The 25,840-nt window shown below is 38.2% G+C and overlaps 1 protein-coding gene across 1 annotated transcript in view; it reads left to right on the forward strand.

Moving 5' to 3' along the window:
• The first annotated feature begins 17,328 nt into the window (after positions 1–17,328).
• Positions 17,329–25,840, forward strand: part of PDE4D (phosphodiesterase 4D) — a 391,310-nt gene continuing 382,798 nt past the window's right edge. Inside the window, exon 1 of the mRNA XM_062600694.1 lies at positions 17,329–17,705. Coding sequence (XP_062456678.1) covers positions 17,329–17,705 — 377 coding nt within the window. The remainder of the gene's footprint in view (positions 17,706–25,840) is intronic.

Here is a 25,840-nt window from a genome sequence, read left to right on the forward strand (position 1 = left end):
AAAGAATGGAGATGTGTGAGCATGGATGAACATCCTGGGGATATTTAGAAAGCTGTATGACATGTGTTAACATAAAAGCATTATATAAATGCCGATGTATCATCAGTTTTGCTCCTCTAAGCCTCTAAAAGCTTTGTCTTCAAATCATAAAAATATTGAATCTAGGCAGAAGAAGACCCACTAGCTCCTCAGTTTCATATTCCTAGCATTGCCAAATTACTTTCCATTCTGTGGATTGTCTTATATTCAGATACTAGAAATTTTATGATGTCTTAAACTTTGAAAAGTTTGAGGTTGTGTTTTTTTCTTATTGCGACCTTTCTGCAACATTTCATTCCTTAGTTTCCTTCTTTTACTCTGCTTTAGTTCATATGTTCTTTATCCTTCAGGTGTTTACATCTTTCTGATACTTGCAGGTATCTATTATAACTTCTATTACTCTACACAACATCTATTAGTCACAAACATTTTGCCTTTCTTGGTCTGTAAAAGTGTAAGTTAGTTTTTCTTCAACTACCTTATCATTTTTGTCACTATGTCTCATCATTACTATGTCTCATCTTTAGTGAAAGACCTGAATTTAATGTATTTTAGAATTACCACCCTGGGCACATATATGATTGATAGGGAACACTGAACAGAAGAATGTGTCAAGTAACTTGCATTATATTCAGTGTAGTGGTTTTCTGAGCCATTTTATAGCAGTGAAATTATAGAAGCTTTTACGCAATTCTGAAAAAAGAATTGTCGGCTTACTGTTGGGTAACTCTTAAATGCAGATGTAAATAGTGTATTTTTTTTCTTATATACAGAGAGAACTACAGTGAGAGACTTCAATAATCAATAATAAATCTTGATGTCATACTAATAATTTTCCTCAGTCAAAGGCCTAATCTGATTCTCTAATTGCAAAAGTAAAATGTATAAAAAAACCCTTAGTCCTAAATGATTCTTTGAGATGCTTCATTTAACATGTGTGTGTGAATCAGTAGCAATTACTCCTCCTCATCAAATGCAAATGTGTAATTGTGCTTTTTGATTCACAGATTAATTGATATAAACTTGGACGATAACTATGGTTTGTCATCTTTATGTTTGATGCTATGCTTGAAGTAGAATATATTTGCAAAGCCTGATCCTTCTGCACATAGAGACAGTGGCAAAATCCCACTTAATTAAATAGGGGCAGGATGCGGCCTACACAGACATACTAAAAGCTGTGTGGGAGATTAATGTAAAGTCATCAGCAGTCTGGGATTTCCTCTGGAGACTGCTCTGTAAATTTACCGTTAATTGAAAAGAGAGAAAAAAAACCCATGATTTTTAAGAGTTTCTCTGTTAAGTATAAATGACATGTTAGCTTAAAGTAAATAACAGCAAGTATTAAAACCTTCTAGAATTATAAATTTTTTATTCTATCGCCAAAATTGAAGGAAGTATAGGAAAAGCCGTTAAAACCCCAATATTAAGATAATCATAAAATAAGCAGTGCTGACTTCCCAGATAGTTTAAAAATCCTTAAGCTATTCATTACAATACTTGTATTTAAGATGATTGTCATTGATTTGCTGCAGAGGCTAGCTGTACTCTGTCATACTTTTCTGGAGAATAATTATATAAAATGAAGTAGAAGATACTATTTTGAAAAACAGCTACATCTCTGCAGAGTCAGGAAATTCCTGTCAATACTAGTTAGCAGTAGATTCATGTTAGAAGCTTTTTTGTGGTTCTGATTACCTCACCTTTCTGGGTTTTTCTTGCCAAACGCCTGACTGAGTAGTAGAATTGTGATGGTTGTACTTTGGGGGATTCCTGTTACAGCCTTGAAGAGAACCCAAGTGTCCTGAGTCTTAATTCAAATTAAGTGGCATTTCAACTATATAGGAAGTTGAAGCTCCACTATTCCTTTGATACTCTTGCAAATATGCTATTTGCACTTGCACAATGCATGCTGGTACATGTGAAATTTGATTTTTTCAAGAAAGGTGAGGAGCTGCTAGGAGTTGGTAGATGTAGTTTTCCCTAGATTTGAGGTTATTTTGCCTATCTTTGAGACACCTTGAATTTGGAAAAGAACTGTCAAAATAAGTCAAAATAGTTGCAAGAACCAGGGCAATCTACCAAAGATGAAAGGGGAATAATAGACCTTCTAGGCTTACAATAAAAAATCTGAAAAAGTGAACACCTGACACTAACCTCTCCAAGATATTTTACGAGGATTGCGTGGGAGTAGGCCAAGATAATCAATATAGTAAAGTCAGAAAATATATATTTCAAAGATAATTGAAATGCAATTTTAGAAGTTGCAATTTTCTAAGAACCCTTCAGATTTCTGCCTGTTTGCTTGAATACATTCCACAGACAGTTAAGTACCTCTGAGAGGTTCAAGCCCGGAACCATTTTATTCAAATTCAGACCTTGGAAAGCTACACTGCAATGGACAATACAACATATTTTTTTCACTCTCAGACTGGCAGTGTATTCAGTAAACAAAATTCATACAGCCTCTAGAATGCTTTCCAATTAGCCCTGATGGTAATACAGACAAAATAGAAGTATTTATATCCTGATAGTCCTGTAATACAACTGTAACTGCTTCTGTCTTTTGCACTAACTCATGAGAAACTATTGACATTACAGTGAGGGGAGTTGTTTTGGGTGCTCCCTTTTGACTTTGATTCCTGTGTAGAAATCCGGTAATAAGAAATCTTTGTTGACCATTGATGTGGTCATCAATGTGGAGGTAGGTCTAGCAGCTTTTAACACAAGGGATTCAGTGGATGTTACCTGATTTGTTTAAGTCTGAATTAGAGTAACTTAAATATATGCACGCACACCTACACACACACCACGCACACACACATGTATATAGCTTAGAATCCCCTACACTCCATAGGAGAATCTGAAGTTATGTGGAGAAATCTTTTCACCCTGCATAACACAGGAGTTGAATTTATAAGCCAAGATTAACTGTGGTAATTGCTTTGCCAAGAGGTACAGTCAGACAAGCAGAGAAATCATGTGGACAAGCTATACTACCAGTTTTCCACCTAGTGTTAAGGCTAATAAAATGTCCATAGAGTATTACTGAAGTGGTAGTGATGAGAATAAATAAATGATATAGTTAAAATTGTTTAAATTATCATGATTCCTCTTTGGTATAGTATTTCCTATAGGAAAGATGGAAAACTGCATAATTCTATATAGCTGCATAGCTACTAAAACATGCCTATTATATGATGTACTTAACTAACGCTTAAGAGGGCTTGTCACTAGAAAAGGTAGCATAGATAAAAGAAAACAAGGCAGGAATACTGTTAGCAGCAGAGTAATGTAAGACTATGAACTAAGAAGGTCAACTTCACTTTAGATGTGAAGGATGTAGTGTGTTTATCTTTTCTTGCTGATTGCAACTGAAGCATCTTTCACTACTTTTTTGTATTTATGACAGCATTTACTGTCAGCAATTATTTCAGTAATTAAAGCAGTAAGTGGATTATGATTTCTAACTCAGAACTGTATCTCAGTCAGAGAAATGAAAAAGCATTGAACTATAGTTGGTAATTTTCACTTCAGCATTAAATGAATATTAGCTATCTGTCACAAATAAGACTGAAACCAGATTATTTCATTGCTTAAATGATCAGTGGCACTCGAAGTCCTGATTCCCTGAAGTATGAGCTGTTTTCTTGGTTGCAGAATATTACAATATTCAGTGCTTCCTACAAGAATGTAGATTACATATATTTTGGAGAAAGCATTCAGGACCAACTTTTTATGCGTACAGGAGTCTTCTGTATTGTTCATGAGCACCCTACTGATACTGAATACATGAACGTTTCTTTCTTTGAAGGGCTTACTTAAAAAAAACTATAAAGACCCACAAGCCCCAAGCCTGACAAAAATGCAAAAGATAAAATCTCCTAGATGTTCCCCATTAATCCTGATACGCTTCAAATGATAGCTGCTAGGCACTGATAGCTTCCTGCATATCTAACTCTATCTTTATCCCCTTTCAACTACAAGTTTAATATGTCCTGATTGCGGTGGGCCATGTTGATGGGAGCAGCATGTAGTCACGCTGCTCTAAAGAAAGGCAATAATTCCTGAGACTAATATTCATGCCTCTGCAAAGCTCTGTGTGTGAGTTAGAGAGGCAGTAGCGTGGCAGTGCTTTGACGGATGCCGACCTGAGAAACAGACCGTTGGGAATGGCGTCGGAGTTTCTCCTCTTTGTGCATTGCCGCCTTGGACAGTGACAGTCTGGCTAGCATCCCTTATGGGCCTGGGAATATCAAGCAGAAAATCAACTTCTAATTTTTTAAAAAAATGAAAATGAGTTTTTAATCATTTATTCTTTCTTTATTTCTCCCTTTCAATGGAAAACACTGATGAGAGGAAAAGGAAGATTAAAGACAGCTATCTGGACACTAGCTGGAGTGACAAAATAGTATCAAAGCATTTCACCATTTTTCTAAGATATGTAACTTGAAAGAAATTGCATTTTACTGTGCAAACAGTTGCCTAACTCTGAGATCTTTCACATTTGTCTCTGGAGGGCAGTACTCCTTATGAAAGTGATTCGCTTGACAAATACGAGAGAATTTTCAGCCAATGAATTTCATATTATCAGCGTATAACTAAAATTGATATATTATACAGGCTATGGGCAAATATTGCAATTCAAATAAAGTTCACTTACAGCTCAGAAATGGTCTGATCAATCCAACTTGCAGTGAAGATGGCAGAAAAACCTCTTAGTGGTTCTTGCTGGAGGACTATCAACCCAAAATAAGCCTAGCCCAGTAAATGAAGTCATTAATATCACCAGGATATTTTCTGCAAGCGAGAGGCACAAGTAGAAAATGACAATTTTGATAAATAACATTTTAAAACTTTTTTTATATCTCAAGTTAATATCCTTCAATAAAGGCCTTTAATTTTGAGCGTTACAGATGGGAAATTAAATTGGCAATATTCACACTCGCTTACACACAGTAATGAATGCTGCTTTCCCCTCTATCCTTCATTTAAATAATAAGTAATCCACTGACATGCCAAATTACATTTTACTATTCAAACTGTTAATATTTTTGATTCACCAAAAGCAAGTAATTAAGAAACTTTTTAGTGGAAATATAATTTGTTTAGGTAATTTACAGCTATGATTTATTTGTCTAAAAATCATTTATTGAAAAAATGACTGATACTGATTCCTAACTTTCTAATTAAAAAATATGTAGGTTCTGGTGTGCTGGTGATTTCCATACTGTAACTAGGTTCAATGCATTATATTTTAAAATTTTAGTCTATGTCTGACAAAATTAAGATTAGGTACATGTTAATTAAGCTCTCCAATAATTGAAAAATATTATACAGGAGAGTATAATTTTATTTTTAATGCTGTTTCCAAGAAGGAAATGAACTCTATTATTCATTCTAACAACAGTGGATGGATCTATTACTTTACTGAAAAAATAAAAAGAGTTCAGAAATATTTTTAAAAGGTTTTGAGAACAATTAACTGAAATCTATTGGTGTGAACCTTCCATCTATATTCTCTTTCTTACTACCTGGAATTAACCAACTAAACTTCCTGTTGAAAGCTTCTTGCAAAGAGACTGCTTTATAGCTTATTATCAAAGCACTCTTACTTTTACTCTCTATCTTACTTGAAAAAGTTGGAGGAAACTGTTAAAGCTTATAGGAGAATCTTAATGAATGAGAGCATGTTCAGAGAAAAATATCTACTTAAAGCAGTTATTTCAAGGTTAGCCCTATCAAAAATACTGATTCAGTGGAATACCTAGTAGCTTTTAAAAAAAATCTCTTTAAGAGAACTGAAATAACGGAAATATTTTGGATGTGAAGGTTTTGAATAATTCAAACCCTTATTACAAATTATGAAACTAATTAAGACAATGAGTAGCAAGCTTTAGATATCATTTGAGTAATACAGAGCATCCAAAGAATTATAGTACCCTGTTCTGAGTAAATATATTATCCAGCTTTGTCCAAAACCTCAGTCTTTACAAATTAGAATAGATGAAATGTTACTATGGAATGTTTTTTATATTTTATGAAAAACATGAAAAAAGGACATTTTTAGAAAAACATTTTCATCAGAAAAGAAATACGTTAATGCTTGGATTCACGAGGGAGACTTTCCCTAACCCCCTCACCACACCCTTCTTTATACAAACTACATTCCTATTCTCGGAGGAAAGCTGGGGAGAAACCATTTATTCTCGGAGGAAAGCTGGGGAGAAACCATTTCCAACCAAAGCAAATGCAAAGCCCACTGAGCTCTGTGAAAAGAACCATCCCAAGCCCTTGACTCCTCTCCAGCATTTTAGTGGGCATTGATCAGGCTAAGGCAGAAGACAAATGGTTAGTCAGCCCAAGTATAAATAGTTACAAATCCCTTCCAGTGGGATTTTACTAGGAAGTAATTGAGCTGTAATATTTACACTGGCACTGAGGAACATGGCTATATTTATTTTCTATATACCGTTACATATGCTTCTCAGGTGGCGACAGCAATAATTGGGCAGGGAGTGGAGAGGGGACAGTGCATGCATCAGATGGGGCCGTGGGGAATCAGACCACCTGAAAGCTCGTGCCGTGAAGTCAACTGCAATGAGGGGAAGGGGAGGGGAGATTAATTCCTTTTAAACTTCGACCTCTTAGAAAGTTGGTGTATGAATATTTTTAAGAAATGGACTTCTGATTTTAGGGAATGATGTGGTAAGCTTATTGTAGCAGGTGTACAGGTTAGCCTTAGCATTGAAGCACAGTTTAATGTAGTGTTGCAAACTTAGTATATGCAGGCTATTTTTATGATTAATTTGCTGAGATTGGAAGAGAAACTGCTTTCTGTGTAGGAAAACAAACTACATTTCTAAAAGAAAATTCAAGTACAGTATCTTTTCTATGAAGACTACTCCACCTAATTACTTTTCAGCTATTCAGCTTTTGAATGCTGTTCTTGAATTTTTCTGGCAACTTATTCAAAGGATTAGTGAAAACTTGCAATCGTGCAAAACTCTTTTGACTTGCAGTTTTGTTGAGCACTTTTTAAATATTTCTCATTGGGATGTTTATTAAGCTAGTATAATTTCATGATTTTTCACTGAGATCTGAGTGAAACTCACTATGGTTGAATGAGCTTTGCTTTTAGCTTTTAGTTTTTTTTCTCTTTCTTTTTTTTGAGAACTCAGTAAAATTAAGGGGGTTTAATGTTGCACAAATCTCATAGGAATGAAGTGCCCCTAAATCACTGCAAACTGCATTCACTGTGTTTCATACAAGTGTACCATTAATAAAATAGTGTGGATGCCATCCATGTTCCTCTGCTTGAAGTGAACAGATCAATATTTCAATTGATAAGGTGGAAAATAAGGTACTTGGAGAAGTACCTTTATCATTCAGACCTTTTTCAGAATGGGCTAGACTTTCACTTTGTGATTTTTCCAGGTAAGTGGATGACATGCAATTGTATTATTCGGGAACTGTTTGGGAAACTAAGTTTAAATCAGAGTAGTGCTATCCCCTATCACTGCAGAATTAAGAAACTCCACAGTGCCTGTCTCTGGGCGTACGCTTCATTTAAGCTGCCTGTATGGGTACGACGGAGACGACGAGGAAGTGGGAAGAACACTGACTGTGCTAAATCCCTCCTCTCTTGCTCCTGTGCTATCCAACTGGGAAAGTAATAACTCTGTTGCTGTTGTTTCCTCCTCCAGCTGCAAATCAAGGCAGGCAAGGGAATATTTTTAAGATCTGTCCCCTTTTACATTCAGTAATTATATAGTGCTAGTGAGAATCAAGCTTGTGATTTTTTTAGTTTGCTTCTGAGATAGACTGAGCCTTTGCTCTTTACTCCAAGTAGGAGGTTACATGAAATTGTGATCTTAGTGGGTGTGAAATGCTTTTCATCTCAGTCAGCTCATGAGTAGAGCTCTGCATCAGGCTGGTGGAGTGGAAGCCAAGGCTTTAGCTATGTCTATCCTTATATCTGGGGTATCGAACACATGAAGCATTAAACACACTCTTCTGCCAATTTTAAATTACCTGGGCAAAATAAGAGGAATAGCTTTGTGTGTTAGGATATTTCTCTTTTGTCGGCTGGCTGGTGATGAATGTAGTTTACAGGACTGAACGAGCTTTAATATACAGAAAAAGCATACAAACTGCAGCAAGGACTGTGCTCTTGCAATGGAGATTTTGATATGTTCAGAGAAACATCCTTTTAACACACATATTCTCTGCAAGAGAATTGTGTGCTCACAAGGGTTTGTTAGCTGTGCTTGTGTGCACATTTTAAAAACGATGAAGTAGTCTGTATTGTAGTAAATGTTTTAAATGGATGTGATTTATATTTCACTTTCCACTAAAGATTATTTTGGTGTTTATATGACACCCATTTTAAGAAAAACAGATCTTTGAATTAAATGTGACTGAGCACAGAGAAGGTTTGAATAACATGCAAAAATGTCTGGCATACATAGGATAAAAAAAAATCATTTTGCTTAATTATAGAGAACACTGCATTGGACAGCTAAAAAAATTACCATTTTTTTCTTCCAAATTGAAAGTGTTATTTCCTCAGGAACAAACTGTATCCAAAATGTAAGTCCCCAGGTAGCTGTCTGAAGGAAAATCTTTCTTACAAACTGGAAAAACAATGTATCTAATAGGTGATAAACTTCAACCTGCATGACTATACAGCTTTAGATTATTCCCCTTTTTATCATGGTAACAGTAATTTTAATAGAATTAAATTATGAAGTCTTTCCATAATTTACAAAGGGCATTCAACAAAAAGCTATTGATTGCTAATTTTTCTCTTCAATAGGATTTCAGAATATATATTGAAACTGATGCATTGCTTTTACCATACCTGGCCTGTTGTTTGCAAATAAGTTCATGATTAATGTAAATGTATTCTACTATTGGATTATGAGGGACTTGTACTTATATGTTCTTGTACTATTTTCTTTTGCTATGATATATAGTCCTACATTTAACAACATCTTTTATATTTAATCAGACCTCTACTTTCTATAGCGCTCACTTATTTTCTATTCAATAATTCATGTTTTCAATTGTTTTATATAATGATGATCTCCTGAATTCCTTTTCCATTTCTAGCAGCAGGAAAGTGTTTCTGCTTCATGAGTCAGACATGATAAAAAAATTGATATGAACAGTTAGTTTACTGACTGTCCACTGTATCTGAAATTCAAGCTTATTGGATGTCAGAGGACTTAGTGAAACTTTATGGTTATATGTAAAATACGGTACAGTTTCCTAAGTGCTGTTGTGCTGAAACATAACAGGATTAAAATCAGTGCTGTAGTCAGTGGTAAATATCATTAAACAAAATCTACTACCCTCTGACTTGGGTGTTTTAGTATTGGTTCATTTCTTGTATATGCATACTACAAGTGAACTTGTCCCACTTTATTTACCACTACTTACGAAGTATAAAACAATTATAGAAGCATCTTCTTTGACATAGAACGGGTGGATATTATTTGCTTCCTAATTAAATTGCTTTATTTTTCTGATCTTATTGTACTTGTTATTTCTTTAATACATTTACCTTCAAAGTTATATTTTCTGTCTCAGTTTTGAAGCATTTCTACTGCACTTAGATAAACTATTTTCCTTCAACCCATAGATAAAATATAATGGTTTGTAAGGATGGCATCTCATTATTACAACAGGAAATGAAGAGACAAAATAACATGTCTCCAATTATTTTCTGTATGTCAAAATTACCATCATAGGCATCTCTGTTAAGAATTGTGGTGCCATTCTGAAGGAATAAGAGATAACAGCAGTTCATCTAGTAGACTATTAATCTACCAGGAAGATACAGAAGCAACAAAATTGGTATTTTCTGGAACACTGTATTCTTTTTATTTGTCTGAGTATTTCTTGAAAGCATGGACATGTTTTTAAACAGAGATGTGAAGGGTTAAGAATCCTAACTACCTTAAAATGGCATTTTTCTCTTGAGATAAAATGCTACATTTTATTTTATGGATCTCTCTGCATTTAGGTGTGATTCACACAGAGAACTCTGAGATGCTAATACAAGGCTAATGGGTGGGTACGGCTGAAGCAGCAGTTCTCATGTTCAAGCCTCAACTCACTAGGGAGGTTCCAATCTCCTGTGAGGAGGCTCAGGCAAGTTCCAGGAAAATGAAAAAGAAATGTATTTTTCTAAATCATTTTCAGTTACAACTCTCAAATGTAGAATGTTCTGTTGCTATTGAGTCTTCAGCAGAGTTAGTACTTTTGAGGGTTCTGTGGTGAAATAAGAAAGGCAAGCAAGAACAAAAAATCCACCTTGAATGCATATTGGATATATTGTCAGAAATGTATCATCATTAATTTTTTTTTTTCAGATAAAGCTGCTAGGTCCCTTTAAAGCAGTAGGGAAGTGTAAATATTTTGTGCTTTAGGAACAAAAGGTTCTGGCAGTGGTTTAGCACATTGATCTGAAAAACAACTGGTCATACGCATGTATTTTAAAATGTAAATGTAAAAATAAAGATTATTAGATGACTGGAATGAAAGTTAGATATTTAATTATAATTGCACTTTTACCTTAATACTATGTAGTGGCTAATGCCTTGTAGTAGAGTTTCCACTTCTGTAATGTAGAGGTAGTGATATCATGTTTGTATTGTTGAATGAAGTGGATGAAAAACTGTGTAAATGCAAAAACAATTAATACTGTTACAAAGTATAAAGTAGCTACATAAATGACATAACCCAGTGCTATAATTAGTATATACTGATTTCAGTATGTACATTATGCTTGCTTATTATGAAGACTGTTTTAAATGAAACCTGGGTAATCCTGTATTAAATAGGGGCATGATCACAGACACTGATCTGGCTTTGTGAGATGAAAGTTGAATAAAGATGATCTCCTGTCACCTCCATTTCGTTGAGGTTACCATCTCTATAGTCTGTTAATTTAACTGTTGGCTTGACTGGCTCTAACTTGGCATTAATTTTTTTAAAGTGTATCATTTCACAGAACTGAGAGAGAGGCTGATCAGAGGAACCATTTAACTGGCAGAACAGAGAAGAGATTAGCTGCTGGGGAGAGAAAGGTGGTCTGGACGAGTTAAGGTGGAAGTACTGGATCCAGAATAATTAATGGGATTATTCCCTTGGAACCCTGTTCACAGAGAATTAGCTTTTATAGGTGCAGGCTCGGAGAAGTTCTTGAGGCATCCGAACAGAGAACCATAATATTTCTAAATTTTATTTCAGAAGACTTGCAAAAAAAGTTTATTTTGACCATTATTCTTTTATTCTTTCTCTCTCTAACTGGGATAATTTCAATTTTTCTACTGACCTTTGTAAATGGAAGTAGTAACAAGAGAGGAATAAGGTACTCAAATTATTTTTATTTACTTATATTAATAGTCACTGTATTCTCTACTTTTTGAAAAACTAAAGATTTGGCTCCAAAGAATTTGTAATGCAGGAAAATACATATTCATATATTGTTAGTTTCATTCTTGAAACCTGGCATTACAGTAAAGTTTTAAAAAGTGATTTACCCAAGGAAAGCATGTGTCAAACTCTGAGTGATTTTAATGTGAGTTAAGTGCCCAAAGGGGGGGACTGGTGCTTAAAAAAACTTTGGGGGTCTGCAGAATAACAGCACTGAAATTTCTTAAGTGAGTAAGCTAATTTCCAGACTAGGACTCAAGCTCTTAAAATCATTTACATCTGTCTATCTGTCTGTATTTCATCTTATTACTACTATAAATTCTTCCACATCCTCCAAAAGCCACTGCAACAACCATTACTCCTTTCTCAAAATATTAAAAATCCCCATTTTAATAAATGGAAAGAAAATAGTTTCCCACTATAGCGAGCCATGACTTGCCACACTCTAATATAAATTTAAAATAACTTCTGATTGTACTGTAGCTGTTGGTAGGATTGTTAAGAGTTCATGTAAAAGAAAGGCTTTGGAGCTATAAGGATGCATGCGTGCAATTTTATTCTTGTTATTCATACAGTGCCTTAAATTCAAAGATCTGCTATGTTAGTCAGTAAAAATTCCTACCCTGTAGAGGATACAAAAAATACCTTAAAAAATCAAGTCTTCCGTCACAGTTTGTTAAAGCGTTGGGATCTGTTGTCTTCTCTATATCTGGACAGTCTCAAAAGTCATAGAACTGTTAGGTTAACCAAATTCTACAAAATTAATAAAAGGTTAGTAAGACTTAGTAAAGATTAAGATGGTCTGATTTTACACCTTTCTTATTTTATTTTATATGAGTATTGACAAATGTGCTTCACTTCTAGAAAAATGGTAGTTATTTTCTGTATTGGCAATTAAGATTGCGATAAATTTAGTCAGCAGTTGAAGTTATCACAAGTACTACAGGATAATGGAAAATTTAAGGCTTTAGTCTGCAACACTGGTTTCAGTGGACAAGCATATTCGGAAAGTCCCTCTCTGAGTGTTTGAACACCACCATCATTCCAAGTTTATGAAACCAGATCATTGACTTGGGCTAGACCAGTTCAATGACCTGTGAAACAAGGTTCAGTGATCTGATCCACAGCATGCTTCTAGACACCATTGCTCTGCCACAGCTGAAGTGTAAGGAATCACAGCATAGTAATAATCACAAGTTGTTCTATTAAGCATAATTTATAATTACTTTTTAAATGGCATTTTACAAACGTATGTGATTATGGATTGAGATTATAGTTGTTGGCAATAGTGGCATACATATTGCATTGTATAATAATTTTCTATTTCATATAAAAATATCCTTTAAGATTTAAGATTAAGATATCTATTTCCTAAACAGAGGGTGAGTAAAAAGGCAGAAGTGTGGGGTAGATTGAAGTGCAGGAAATTGGTAGTGAACTAGAAAGTTACTGATATTTAATCTGTCTTTGCTCATACTGATTGAAAGTTACCTCCATTAATTGTGAACTAAAAGATGTGCATTTAAAATGCATCATAACTACATGTGTCTAACTTCTAATTTCAGCAGAAAAGCCAAAAACACTTCCAGGGTTGGATTCTTAACAAAAACGGCTGTCAGTAAAGCTATCTCAGCAAAACTTTCTTATACTTAAATCAATGTATACACTAACGCAGTTCAAATTACCGACCCAAAGTGAAACAAGCCAGCCAGGTAAAGGTTTATCTACTTTTATGCAGGCCACATTGGCATGAAAATACAACAGGGCCTTTGTACAAAAAAAGACCTAACAAAAAAACCTAATAAATATATTACCTGAAAAAAGATTCCTGTAGATGAATTCTGATGCAGTTTTTCCATCCTACTTGAGAAAGTTCTGGCACTGTGATGTGTAGGTGGTGTATACTTCTGCTACCTTATGGAATAACACGGTATATTACAAATTCTTTGGAGCAAAATCTTTAGGTTTTGTAAAAAGTAGAGAATACAGTGACTATTAATATAAGTAAATAAAAATAATTTGAGTACCTTATTCCTCTCTTGTTACTACTTCCATTTACAAAGGTCAGTAGAAAATTTGAAAGAGGGAGAAAGAGTAAAAGAATAATGACCAAAATAAAATGGTATATTTCTCAGAGCAAATATTATTTTTTTTTTTAAATGGTACTATGTTATGATTGTCTGTTAAATTGTGTGCAGGCATTAAAACATCAGACGTACTGTTAACATATGGGAGCAAATGGGGATATCAGGACTGCTCTTATGAATTCAAATCAAGATCAGGTAAGATTTACCCAGAGGGCGATGGCCAGTGTGAGGCTGCTGTCTGATAATCTGTGGACAGTCATGATGGTTAAGGAAGGTCCCAGACAACTGGGAAAGGGCTAATGGTACAGTCATCCTTAAAAAAGGCAAGGAGAAGAACCAAAGTAGGTCCTCCTAGGACCTACTTTGTACCTAGGACCTTTAGCAGGAGGCTGGTCAGCCTCACCTCAATTGCTAGAACGGTCCATGCACATCTTCTTTGAATCTATTTCCTTATGTAAAGGACAGGAAGATAATCAGGACTGCTCAACATATGGACTACCAAGGGCAGATAATGCTTAGTGGACCTTAGTGCCTTCTATACTTAGATGACTGGCTATGCAGACAAGGAGAGAACAGTGGAAAAAGCATCCCTTGACTTTAGTAAGGCTTTTGATACTCTCCCCCATAATATTCTCATTTGCAAACCAAGAAAATCCGAGGCAATTACTGGGATTAAAGGTGGAGATGGGCAGCTCAGCATCTGTCTGGGAACTGGTAATGAACGCATGTTCATTACCTTGAGCAATTGATACTGGAGCCTATATTGCTCAATGTCTCCAGAAGCAATCTCCATGATGTGCACAATATGCAGATGACACTTGGCAAGGGAGAGTACCTACATGCCAAATGGTGGCAGATTGGGCCAGCAGGATTGGGCTCCATGAAGCTAAGACGGGAGAAGGGCAGGGCTTGGCACCTGGATGGGTTCACCCAAAGCACTCGCATGGGCCAGGGAGTGACCAGCTGGGTCACAAGCGTGCTGAAAAGGACTTGGGGGTTTCAGTGGACTGCAGGGTGGATATGAGCCAACAGTAGGCTCTCATCCTAAATAAGGGAAACTGCATGCCAAAGCGATTGTGGCCATCAGGTCAAGGGAAGTGATGGTGTCCCAGGAGAGGGCAACCACAATGACTGGGCCCTAGAGCACAAGACTGATGAGGAGAATCTGAATATATTTAGTTTGGTGTGGAGAAGATGAAAGGCAACAAAACAGGAGGCTGCATCTACTTGAAAGGCAGTTGCAAAGTAGGGTCAAGGTCAGCTTTTTTAGGAGTGGCACGCTATATAACACAAGGCAATAGCTACTGATTATGGCACAGGAGGATCAGGAGAAACTTCTCCATTAGGAATGTGATGCATCCACTGGAGCAGGTTACCCAGGGTGGCTGGGGAATTTCTGTCTTTGGAAGTTTTTGAGACTCAGGCAAAGCCACAGCTGATGTGATGTGGTGTTGATGACAAGACTGTTTTGAGCAGAAGGTTGGACAACATGACCCCAGGAGGTCCCTTCCAAACAACATTTTTATGATTCTGTGAAATTATAGGATTGCTCACAAAAGTATGTCTCATTTTAGGAGACAAGAAGGAACTGGTGATTGTGTACTACACTCATGGTACAATATGGGAATAGACATGAAGAGAGGGAGAGAAGGTATTTCTTTCTTTTTTTTTTTTTTTTTCCTTTTTTGTGGATTAGCATCCTATAGACCTACATCCCATATTGCAATTATCCCAGTTGTCTTCAATACTAGATTTCATTCTCTCCTCATGCCCCACTTTTCTCCTTCAGTCTTCTTCCAATGTTCATGTCCTCCACATGCTGTCAAAGCTGTCACTGTCTGCTCCAATTTCCCCTACAGCTGTGAAAGAAGTACTGGTTTGGAATTAGTCTTGTATGACAGCATACATAACAGGGCAATCAGAACTGATAATTGGGTGAGCTCAAGCTGTATAGCCTTTCCTTCAGTGGAAACACTAACTTGGGTTTTTCCCAGTTTTCTCAGAATTTATTACAAATTATTATCTTACCTGAAATTGGTTGAGGAGCCTCCCAAAAAGGCAGGAAAAAAGAAATGAGGGGATGACTGATGTTTATCAGAATTCACTAGGGAGGTGCTCTTGGCTTGGAAAAACCAGGACTGGGACTTTTGACTAATAGGGAGAGAGTGGCATTATTTTTGAGGTGCATGCTCAGAGGATGAATCCTGACTGAAGGAGCTCTGTGTGTCTCGCAGGAAGACTGACTTATGAGTTGGAGAATGGAAAAAATATGTCAACACATAAAAGATTTGGCATGGGTTATATTTCCATTTATATGAAATTAAGAAATGTAGAAAGAAATTTATGAAGTTTTAAATGATTGTAAATGTGAGAAGGAAGTGGAAAAAGGAGGGCAAGAACAATAGAGGAATTATATAGAGCAAGCAGAAGCTGTGCATGAAGCTGATCAGAACAGTCTAATGAGCAGATGAGCACTGATTAGGAAGAAAGTGTGTATTCTATAAAGACAGTGATGTGAGGGATGCCCTCTTGCTTAGAACTGATATGCTGGCAAAGAGAATGGAAGGACCTGACAAAAAATGTCTTAATGGTTTGCAAGTGGATGCCATTTCTCTTTTATATTTTGTCAGAAATGTAGTCACTATAATAATATTGTAAATAAAAAATGTTAGATATAGAGTATTACTACACAGTATTGGATGAATGTAAATCCTGCTTAAGAAAATGAAGCAAAATTCCCCATCTATATTGGATTATTCATGGTATATGAGTGCAGAAATACTTGAAATACAAAATTAATTTTTAAACTGCTTTCTTAGGATGAAATTACTGCTTGGTAAATTTGACAAACGCTTGTAGTGATTTTGTACAGTAGTTTCAAACTCCGAAACTTGTTTAAGATGGAAAAGTTGTTTATAATGGAAAAGCTTTGCTCAAGCAGCAGGCTCAGCGCCGCTATAATTAAACCTTCCTTGCACTGATTTACAGCCCGTATTACTCGTAGGGGGGAGAGAGATTATTTTTCGGGGAAGATGGCAGACCAACGGAGGATTTCAGTTTGGGAAAGAGACGATTTCTGAACCTGATATGGTAAAGGTTGGAAGTACGATACGGGGAATGGGGGCGGCAGGGGGAGTTCAGGGAGTAAGAACCCATTTTTAACTTCCTGCAAACTTAGCGGTGAAATTCAGCGCGAGCAACTTTGCCACCTGCCGTCGCTTTGCGCTGCGGGTCCCTCGGAGCGGGAGTCACGTCCAGGCAGCAGCGAAGGGCCGGTCTCCGGCGGCTCGGCCCCGCGGCGGGAGCGGAGCGGCGCCCTCCCGGCGGGCCGGGCCCGGCCCCGCGCCCGGCGCCCGCCCCTCGTCCCGGGCCTCCGCGGCCGGGCTCTCCGCCGGGCCCTCCGCCGCCTCCAGCGCACCCGCGGCGCCCTCTCGGCGGCGATCGCAGCCTGCTCCCGGCTCCAGCCTGGCTTCAAGTATTTCCGAGCGGGAAGCCAGCCCCCCGCTCCGCTCCGCTGCTCTCCTCCCCCTCTTCCTCCGCCCTCCTCCCGAGGGGCCGGCAGGACTCGGCGGCGCGGCGGCCCCCGCCGCTCCCACACCCGGGCGAGGGGCGGTGCGGCAGGAGCTGTCCAACTTTTCAGCACAGTTTCCCCGCCGCTGCCGGAGGAAGGCGGACGCCGCCGCGGCCCCGGCCCCGGCCCCGGCCCCGGCCCCGGCCCCGGCCCCGGCCCCGGCCCCGGCCCCGGCGCGCCCGCACCATGGAGGCAGAGCGCGGCGGCAGCGGCTTGTCCGCGCTGCCCGGCGGCAGCGACGGCGCCAGCGGCAGCGACGGCGCCGGAGGCAGCGGGAGCCTCCAAGCCCCCAAGCATCTGTGGCGGCACGAGCAGCACTACCCGCCGCAGCTGCGGCAGCACCAGTTCCTCCAGCACCAGCAGCCCCCCGCGCCGCCGCCGCCCGCCTCGCGGGGCCGCTGCCTGGCCGGGGCCCGCGTGAGGCACCGCGGCTACTCGGACACGGAGCGCTACCTCTGCTGCCGAGCGATGGACCGCGCTTCCTACGCCGTGGAGACCGGCCACCGGCCCGGCCTGAAGAAATCGCGGATGTCCTGGCCCTCCTCTTTCCAGGGACTGAGACGGTAGGAGAGGGCTCGGCCCCGCGCTCCGGCCGTGTGTGTGTGCGTGCGGGGGGCGGCGGGGTGCCGCTCTCCCGCCCGCCATGGCTGCTGCCGCCCGGGGGCGGGGAGCCGGCGGGGGCCGCGGGGTGCCGGCTCGCCGCGGTCCCCCGTCTCACGGACCCGCTCGCTGCGGCGGGAAGGAGAAGAAAGAGGCGCCGTGCGGCAGCGGAGGCTCCGAGCGGGAGGTGGGGCCGGGCGGGCGGCGAGCCGAGGCCCCGGCAGCAGGAGCCGTGCGCGGGGAAGGGGCGGCGGGGCCGCCGGGCCGGGCGGCCGCGGGAGTGGCAGCGGGGCAGCTCGTCTGCCCCGGGCCCCCGGCAGGGCCCGCGGGGGGCGGGGGCGGGGGGCAGCCACCGGCACCGGCGCGTCGTCCCACACACGCCTGTCGGGGCTTGCAAAGGCGAAGGCTAAACACGTGGGTGGGAGAGGGACCGCGGCCGCGCGAGCGGAGCCGCGAGCGGCGCGGCCGGCGGAGCGGGGCCCTGCGTGCCGCCCCGCTGCCCGCGGCCGCGCCTCGCCCAGGCTGCCCGGGCTCCCCGGGAAGCGGCAGCGCTGGGGCGGAGCGGAAAGGGCGCCGGTCGGGTGCTCTTCCCTCCGCCGAAGTTAGCGCAGCGAGCGCTCCGGGAGCTGGGAGGCGCCTGGCGAATCCCGCGTTAGGGTCCTTCTAGGCTGACTGGGCTAGAGGAGGAAATAGGCTAATGGTTTCTAAGCCAGAGGGAGGAGTCCGTCATTTACTAGTCTATTGTTCCCTGTCAAATGAGCTGTAGATTTATTTTGCAGTATGTAGCTCAGCAGTGCTTGTTTTGCCCTTGATAGCTATCACAGGTATCTGTTCTAAAACCCAATTCTCTGTCAGAATCACTAGGAACTTGTATTTGATCGCTCAGTTTGTTTTTCTATTTTCGTTTTTCTAGCTACAACCACTTCCTTTTGGTGGCAAGCCACACGCTTGTATTTGAATAGTGAGCGGACATGGTGAATAAAGGATCTATACTAAGAGCGGTGGGCAGAGGGGTGATACTAATACTCAACTACCCTCTCGTTTTTATTTTCCTGGATAATCAGTTTTTTTGTAGCATGATATGTTCAATGAATGAATAAATGTTCCTTTCTGAGCAAAGATTGCTTTGTGTGTTTCTGTGGTGCACACTGTATTCTTTTAGTATATAGCCTTTTCCATAAATCTGAGTGAGACATACCTGACTATTCTCTGGCAGTGTTGACTCTATTTCTATCTAATGTTGGCTTCATTTCCACTTTGTATATAATTGAGAAGTAAAAAACAAGCTCAGCAATTCCAAATTTGAACTGTACTTCTACATCAATAATCATTAAAATTTGTCTTTTAATATCTTTGGTTTTCAAGCAGCCATTCTTTTGCTACACCTTTGTATCAGTCGTGTGAACTCATGCTTGTCCAAAGTTAATGATGTTAATTTTTTCACTAGGTAGGATTTGAAAGGACAAATCACATGCTTCAAGAATGAACTATTGTTCAATTTAATACTCTTTTCAATATATTCCCATTCCTTTTGTAGACAAAACACTCAGTGTCTGGGGCTTTCAGTCTTTAAGAATGAATGCGTTTCTGTTTTTTGAATACAAAGAAGTTTAATTTTTGTAAATCATAATGGTTGGGTTGAGTATATTCAGCATTTTTCCATTGATGATAAGTTATTGAGGGGATGACAAGTCATAGGGGGAAGGAGATGCACTTATATTACTTTTTTGTTAGGTTTTGTGCTATTTTGGAATTTCAGATTATTATTCTTATGATGCCTATTTAAATAAGAATTTAAAATTCTCTATTCCTTTTTTAAAAAATCTTCTTTTTATTAGTGCAAAAATGTTGTTTTGACAAGCTATCTTGCTTTAGAAGTAAAGGGCTAAATGGTTCTATATTTGTTATGAGATAGGAAGAAATGCTTCAAATGTTCCTCCTTTTTGGAAGTGGAGTAAAGAAGCTCATAAAATTGACTGTTCCATGGCTTTCTTAGCAAAAATAAATTCCCACAGTTAAACATTTTGAGTGAAACAGACTACTGTAATGTGCAAACATAAAGTGAACCATAACAAATTGTTTTGTAAATATATTTAAGAAATTTAAGGAGCGAGTGGTCTTTCCAGGGCTTTCATCCCAAGTTCTGGGTCAATATTGCTTTTCTTCACTAAATGCAAAGCAGAATATCTTCTTAGTATTCTTTTATAACACTCCAATTGCAAAACCCCCAACACTGCTGTAAAAGACACCAGTCCTTTTTGCATAGTTCAGTTTCTTTTTCATTTTAACATTTTTAATATTTCTAAATAATTTAACCTGTTTTTTAGAAGAACATTTCCTATGGATTCCCATGGATGTAAGGTCTCGGATGATAATTTGTTTTTCAGAATACTCCAAATTGCTCTAAACATGAGGGAGTGGGGAAAAACTGTATAGAAACAGTATAAAACCGTGTACTATGTACTTATGTATAGAACACACCACGTATTCGGGATAGTGTTAAACATTATTGGCTCAAATATGCCAAATTTATATCTATAAAATTAGTTTCCCCAAATTTATTTTATTTTCCTCTGAAAATATCATAATTTTTAAAACCTCAGATAAAACCTTAAAGGAACACTTAGGTAGCTAAGCATACAACTTTGAAGTTTCTTCTATTTCACGTTTTGCACAAAACTTAAAAATATGCAACAGTTATATTTTGCAAAAGAAATAGGGAAAAGGAATTGTTTTAATATTGAAATCAGAAGTAAAACAGACTAGTAAAGCTTTATTATCCAAACTGGAGAGTGGAAATTTAAAACACAAAATGAACCAGCAGAAATTGTAAACTGAAATAGAGATTTGAAAAACAGCATGCTTCTATTTCAGAATATAAGGTATAAATATCAATTTAATGCTTCCTCTGTCTCCGTATAATTATCACTGTAACTTTGTAAACAGCTTATTTAGTATAGCACTATATTTCTTCAAGGAATACAACAGTAATTCATTAGGTAGAATAGTACATCTGAATAGTTTGCTAATGTCATATTACTAAAGATTGTTCCGGTATTTCTAAATCTGAAACGGATTTGAATTTGTATATACAAGGGCAATACAGAAGACAGGGGAGTCAAGCAGATAGTTGGGACTAGGAGCCCACTAACCTGGGCTCTCTTTCTGGCCATTTGTTTACTGCATGGTCTTGGGCAAGTTAACTAACATCTCATGTGTAAAATATAAGCAGAAGTGCAGTTATTACAGATCTATGTTAAAGTGATTTTAAGATCATAGAATGAAAGGTACTATCTAATCATGAATAGTGCTAGTGGAATGGGGAAATAAATACTTCAAATAATTTTCCAATTTAACTGTACGAAAAACATCCAGTGTAATAAATGGAGCTGATACTCTGTTTCTCTTTAAACATTTCATGTACTTTTTGTTCCTCGCATAACTATTATTATTTCATGGACTTGCAAGAGTTTAGCTGTTTAAGAAAAAAATAAAATTTAGCAGTTTTAAAGGTCATTAGTCATATGTCAATTAAATCATCTTGCCGTATCATCTTACTATGTTGCATTTTTCACTACTGCTATTTCAGACGGGAGGAGCTAGAGGAGAAATGCCATAGGTCCTAATTCCACTAGTTGTGGAATTTCCCAAAATGTTGTATCTTTAAGATATATCCTATTCTCTCAGACATCTTCTTTTCTAACAGGTTTCCCTGACCATCATTTTTTAGAGCAGGTCTCCTATAAAAGTTTTATCTCAAGTGGTTTGCAAGTCTAGGTTTCTGAAACCAACTTTTCATCTTTGTTTATATATAAGCAACTGCACACAGGGAAGGCAATGTTTTCCTTTGCAATCCAGTAAGCTTGGTGCTCGTTCCCTAATGCTGTCTATTTTAGAATTGTACTTTAGTAAGTGGCTTTTAAAATTTGCCCCTGTCAAGGAAAAGTATTTCCTCTCCCTTTCTTGCCTTGTCCAGGACTAACTTACCATGCAACATCTCTTACTCTTTAACCATGTAGCATACACTGTTGTATTGCTTACATGCACAGATCCCCAAAGTATCATTTTTTCCTTGAATCTTGTCCTTATACTGCTTGATAAGGGATCTAGAAACCAAAATAATACCCAGGGTTCAATGCAGCAGAATATTCTGGTGGCCCAGAGGCTTTATTTTCTATCGGGAAAAGAAGGGAGCTCTATGTGTTAGCTTCTTGATGCTCTGAGGTCTGGGAAACTGTGTAACACAATTATGATTTGGCTAGATAAACTCTTGGTTTCTGAAGCTACAACTACAGCATCTGGAAAAATAATAGTACAAATCTTGCCAAAAATCTGATGCATGCTCTAATAAAATGGAACCGTTCTTTCCATTCTAAAACTCATCCTGTTCTCATTTGGTTTGAAAACTCCTCTTGATCTAGTATGTCCTAATTACTTCCACCCAACCTAGGGAAGGGAAGACAAATATGTTCAAACTTGCAGGCCAGTAGAAACAGTTCTCAGAATTTAATAGCAGTCTCTGTGATTGTAATAATAATTAAGAATTTCGTCATTTACTTGTCTGACAGTATTTTGTTGCTTTGTTTACTATTAAGAGATACTGGCACCAAGATGTTACAATAATTGGCATATGCTAACTTTCGTTCAAACATACAAAGAATTCCCACAACTTAATAAATACTGTTGAATTAAAGTTCTCTATGAATTATTCATAAAAGATAAATAAAACAAGACACTCATATTTTAAAAAATATTTAAATAAGTGGCTACCAGAGTGTTCTTTCAGTTTTTTGTTTCAAAAGGCTTGCTTTAGATTATTAGAGTTGTCTGCCTTGAACACTCTAAGTAGCATTAATTTTCATGCTGTTGGAATTTGTAAAAAGATGAGCTTTTAAAATTCACATATACAAATATACTTATTTGAATATGAATGTTACTGCAAATGAATGGTGCTAATTTCCTACTTTAGTGAGTATATAAATCTGGTAATTTAGCAGACTGTCATAACCAAATAGAGATTAATTGGGACTTAAAACCTTTTATTATAGACATTGCCATGTAATGTCTACGTTAAAATTATTAACCTAATTGTCTAATTTATTTCTCAACTGTATAATGCATTTTTTCTGCTAGTATTTTTAAAATAGATTTTAGCAACATTATTTAAGTATTAGTAGAGACATCTGTCCAAGAAGTGGTTTCTTGAGTCGTGGTGTCAGCTCTGTGGCATTCGGCTCATCTTCTAAAAACCTCTATCTTGGGCCATTAGGGTGCATAGCTGACGGGTAATTTAGATGGGAATTCTACGTAAAACAGTAAAAGAGCCTTAGTGAATTTCGTATAGAAGGTTTTTTTAAAAGGAACTAAATCATTTTAGCCTGCTGTACTTCTCTATTAGAAGATTTTGGAGAGAGCGGATGACTGGAAAACTTGTGAGAATATACTGATGTGTTAGAAGTGTAAAGGTGAAAGGAAACTGGGAAAGTATAGGTCCAAAAGCAGGGCAGAACCATTTGACTGCTAAGTATACAGTCTTGACGGACAGGTTCCAAGACTGATTTTCCCACCAGTGAAAGGCAGGAATTTCATGAAGAAAAAGTGTTAGACAAATCCCTCTCAGTATCAGCTAGTGATTTGAACAAAATTTGGTAAGTGCAACATGTGAAATTTCAATTTTTCTATGCTAGTTTGATCAGTATGAGGTATATTGCAGTTCCAGAAAATAAGAACATCACCAAAGGATTCTATAAACAAGAATACAACTTATTTCTGAGAACGAGTTCCTTTTCTTTTCTTTTCTTTTTTTTTTCTTTTGGTGATATAGTAGATTATCACCATGTATGGTTCAAAACCAAAGCTTTACTGGAAATCTAGAGAAATTACATTGAATAGTGCCTATTTAAACTGCAAATTCAATGGTGATAAGATAGTATTCTTTGATTACTCTTAAAATGTTATCCTGTTGTCTACATTCTCCTCTTTGATATTTTAAGGCCTTAAGTTATATATAGCAAAGATTACAGTGGCGGAGCAAAATCTGTCAGTTACTGAGAGCAAGGAGATATCCCACCGTTGTTCATTCCCGAGTCCTTTCCAGTTGTGTCTGCCTCCACTCCTGTGTCTTCCTAGTGACTATTGGCTTAATGTTTCCGGCAGGGTTATGTTGATGGGAATTGTAAAGCTTTACTGAAGATTTCAGACTAATGATTGGTTTAATCATCATGTGCTTGCTATTCCATAAAAAAATATGTCTGTCTAGTTTCCAGTTATTTAAAATGGGTTTGTATTACAGTACAGTGCTGGCAGTGTAGTTTCTGAGTATCTTCTAGTAATGCCTTGAAGAAAAATAACTGGCTCTTTGTACTTTCACCCTTTCTCCAAGGGCTGAAGTACGTACAATAGTGTTTGTCTTGATATCCTTTTTCCTTTGGACATATGTGTTGCTATAGACTGGTGATAAATAAGGCAAGATCAAATGCCCAGTTAACTTAGTATGTGCTTATAAGTGGGCCTTGGAATCCAATTTTTTTGTTTCCTGTTACTGCTGTTTCTATAACCTCTTCCGAAAGATTTTCCCAAATTGAGCCTCTATAGAGAACAGGTCCATTTGCTCTTTTGGACCCTACATACTGAGAAAACTTCTAAGTAAGTACTTAGTCTAAAACAATGGCAGAAGTCTACAGAGGAAAGAAAAGCAAAAACTTGCCCTCTTTGAGATCTTAAAAATCACTAGAAACTTTAATATATTTGGAACAATAGCTTAGCTCAGTTTTATTATTATTTCCAAAGCAGAGTCATAGAGCTACATTCCCAAAGGGAAGTAAATGTATAAAAGAAGCATCTGTCCTTTGCTTTGGCGTAACCTTACATTGAGGAGATTAATCAAAAATCTAAATTAAAAATCTCTGTGCATATACATGCATGTGTATTTAAACACACACATGCAAAGATGAGGAAAAAATGTAAGTTTATATTTCTTAAAAAAAGAGCAGATTGTTTCAGGAGAATATGAAGTGCTATAAAGATGTGCTCAAGATCTACGGCTGTTGAAGACAATATACAGTTGCTTATCCTTCTTTTTCACCTGGGAAATGTAATAGAGAGCAGAAAATTTCCTGCCAAATGCTGAAAGTAGGAAACCGCTGGATGTTGTCAACATAGGTTATCACAGCTATTCACTTTCTTACAGCAGCTGACCGTTAAAAGCGATGAGAATAAGAGCAGTTAGTATTAAAATGACCTTTTAAGTTTTGGACACTTTCATTATTTTTTTCCATTATTATCTCTAAATTCATATTCTTAGATTAAACTCATCAACTCCTTTTTATTTTTGTTTTCTTTCTCTTCATAAAAAGAAATAGGACCGGGTATTCCAAGGTAACAATTGGGTTCTCAAGAGCAGTGAGGGGAACGTTTATAGAAGTGGATACTTTGGAGTTAAAAAGGAGGTGGTATTGGTAAGAAAATATGGGAGAGGAGACAAGTAAATAGAAGAGGATAAATGTTCTGTCCAAGTGTTCTAGCCACTGTTATAACATCAAATAAAGATACCACAGATTTAAGACCGAGTAACCTATCTGATCTTAGCGATCTAATGACAGGATGGTGCAGAGGACTGGTACGTGTGTATCACAGGCTCCAGGAACTGGAGGTCATTTCATTTCTCTCTATCCAGTTATAAATTGTAGTGTATGGGCAACTCTTGTTTGTCTGTGCACTGATGTTCGAAGCCAAGAATGTTTAGGCCTAGTCTGCATTTGGCTGTGAGAATAAAAACAACATGCACTTAAGATAGGTGTTTTGATACATCTACATTGTTTACAGGTTTTCCCATATGTGAAGAGAAAAATGCTGCTATGGTATTTAAGCTATGCATAAATTTCATGAATGATCCGTCTATTTTCATCAGTTAACAAGGAGTAAACACAGAGTACCGTATAAAAATTACCGAGATACTCCCCTCAATTTCTGTTCTCCACTACTGTTGCTTACTAAAATAAAAAAGAAAGACATAATAGCAAATAATAACACTTCAAGGACATGAAGAAACCAAAATATTGGATTAAGTGTTAAATAGCCTAGCTTATCTAGAAACAGA

This window comes from Rhea pennata, chromosome Z (genome assembly GCF_028389875.1).
Source record: "Rhea pennata isolate bPtePen1 chromosome Z, bPtePen1.pri, whole genome shotgun sequence".
In the NCBI taxonomy this organism is placed as follows: domain Eukaryota; kingdom Metazoa; phylum Chordata; class Aves; order Rheiformes; family Rheidae; genus Rhea; species Rhea pennata.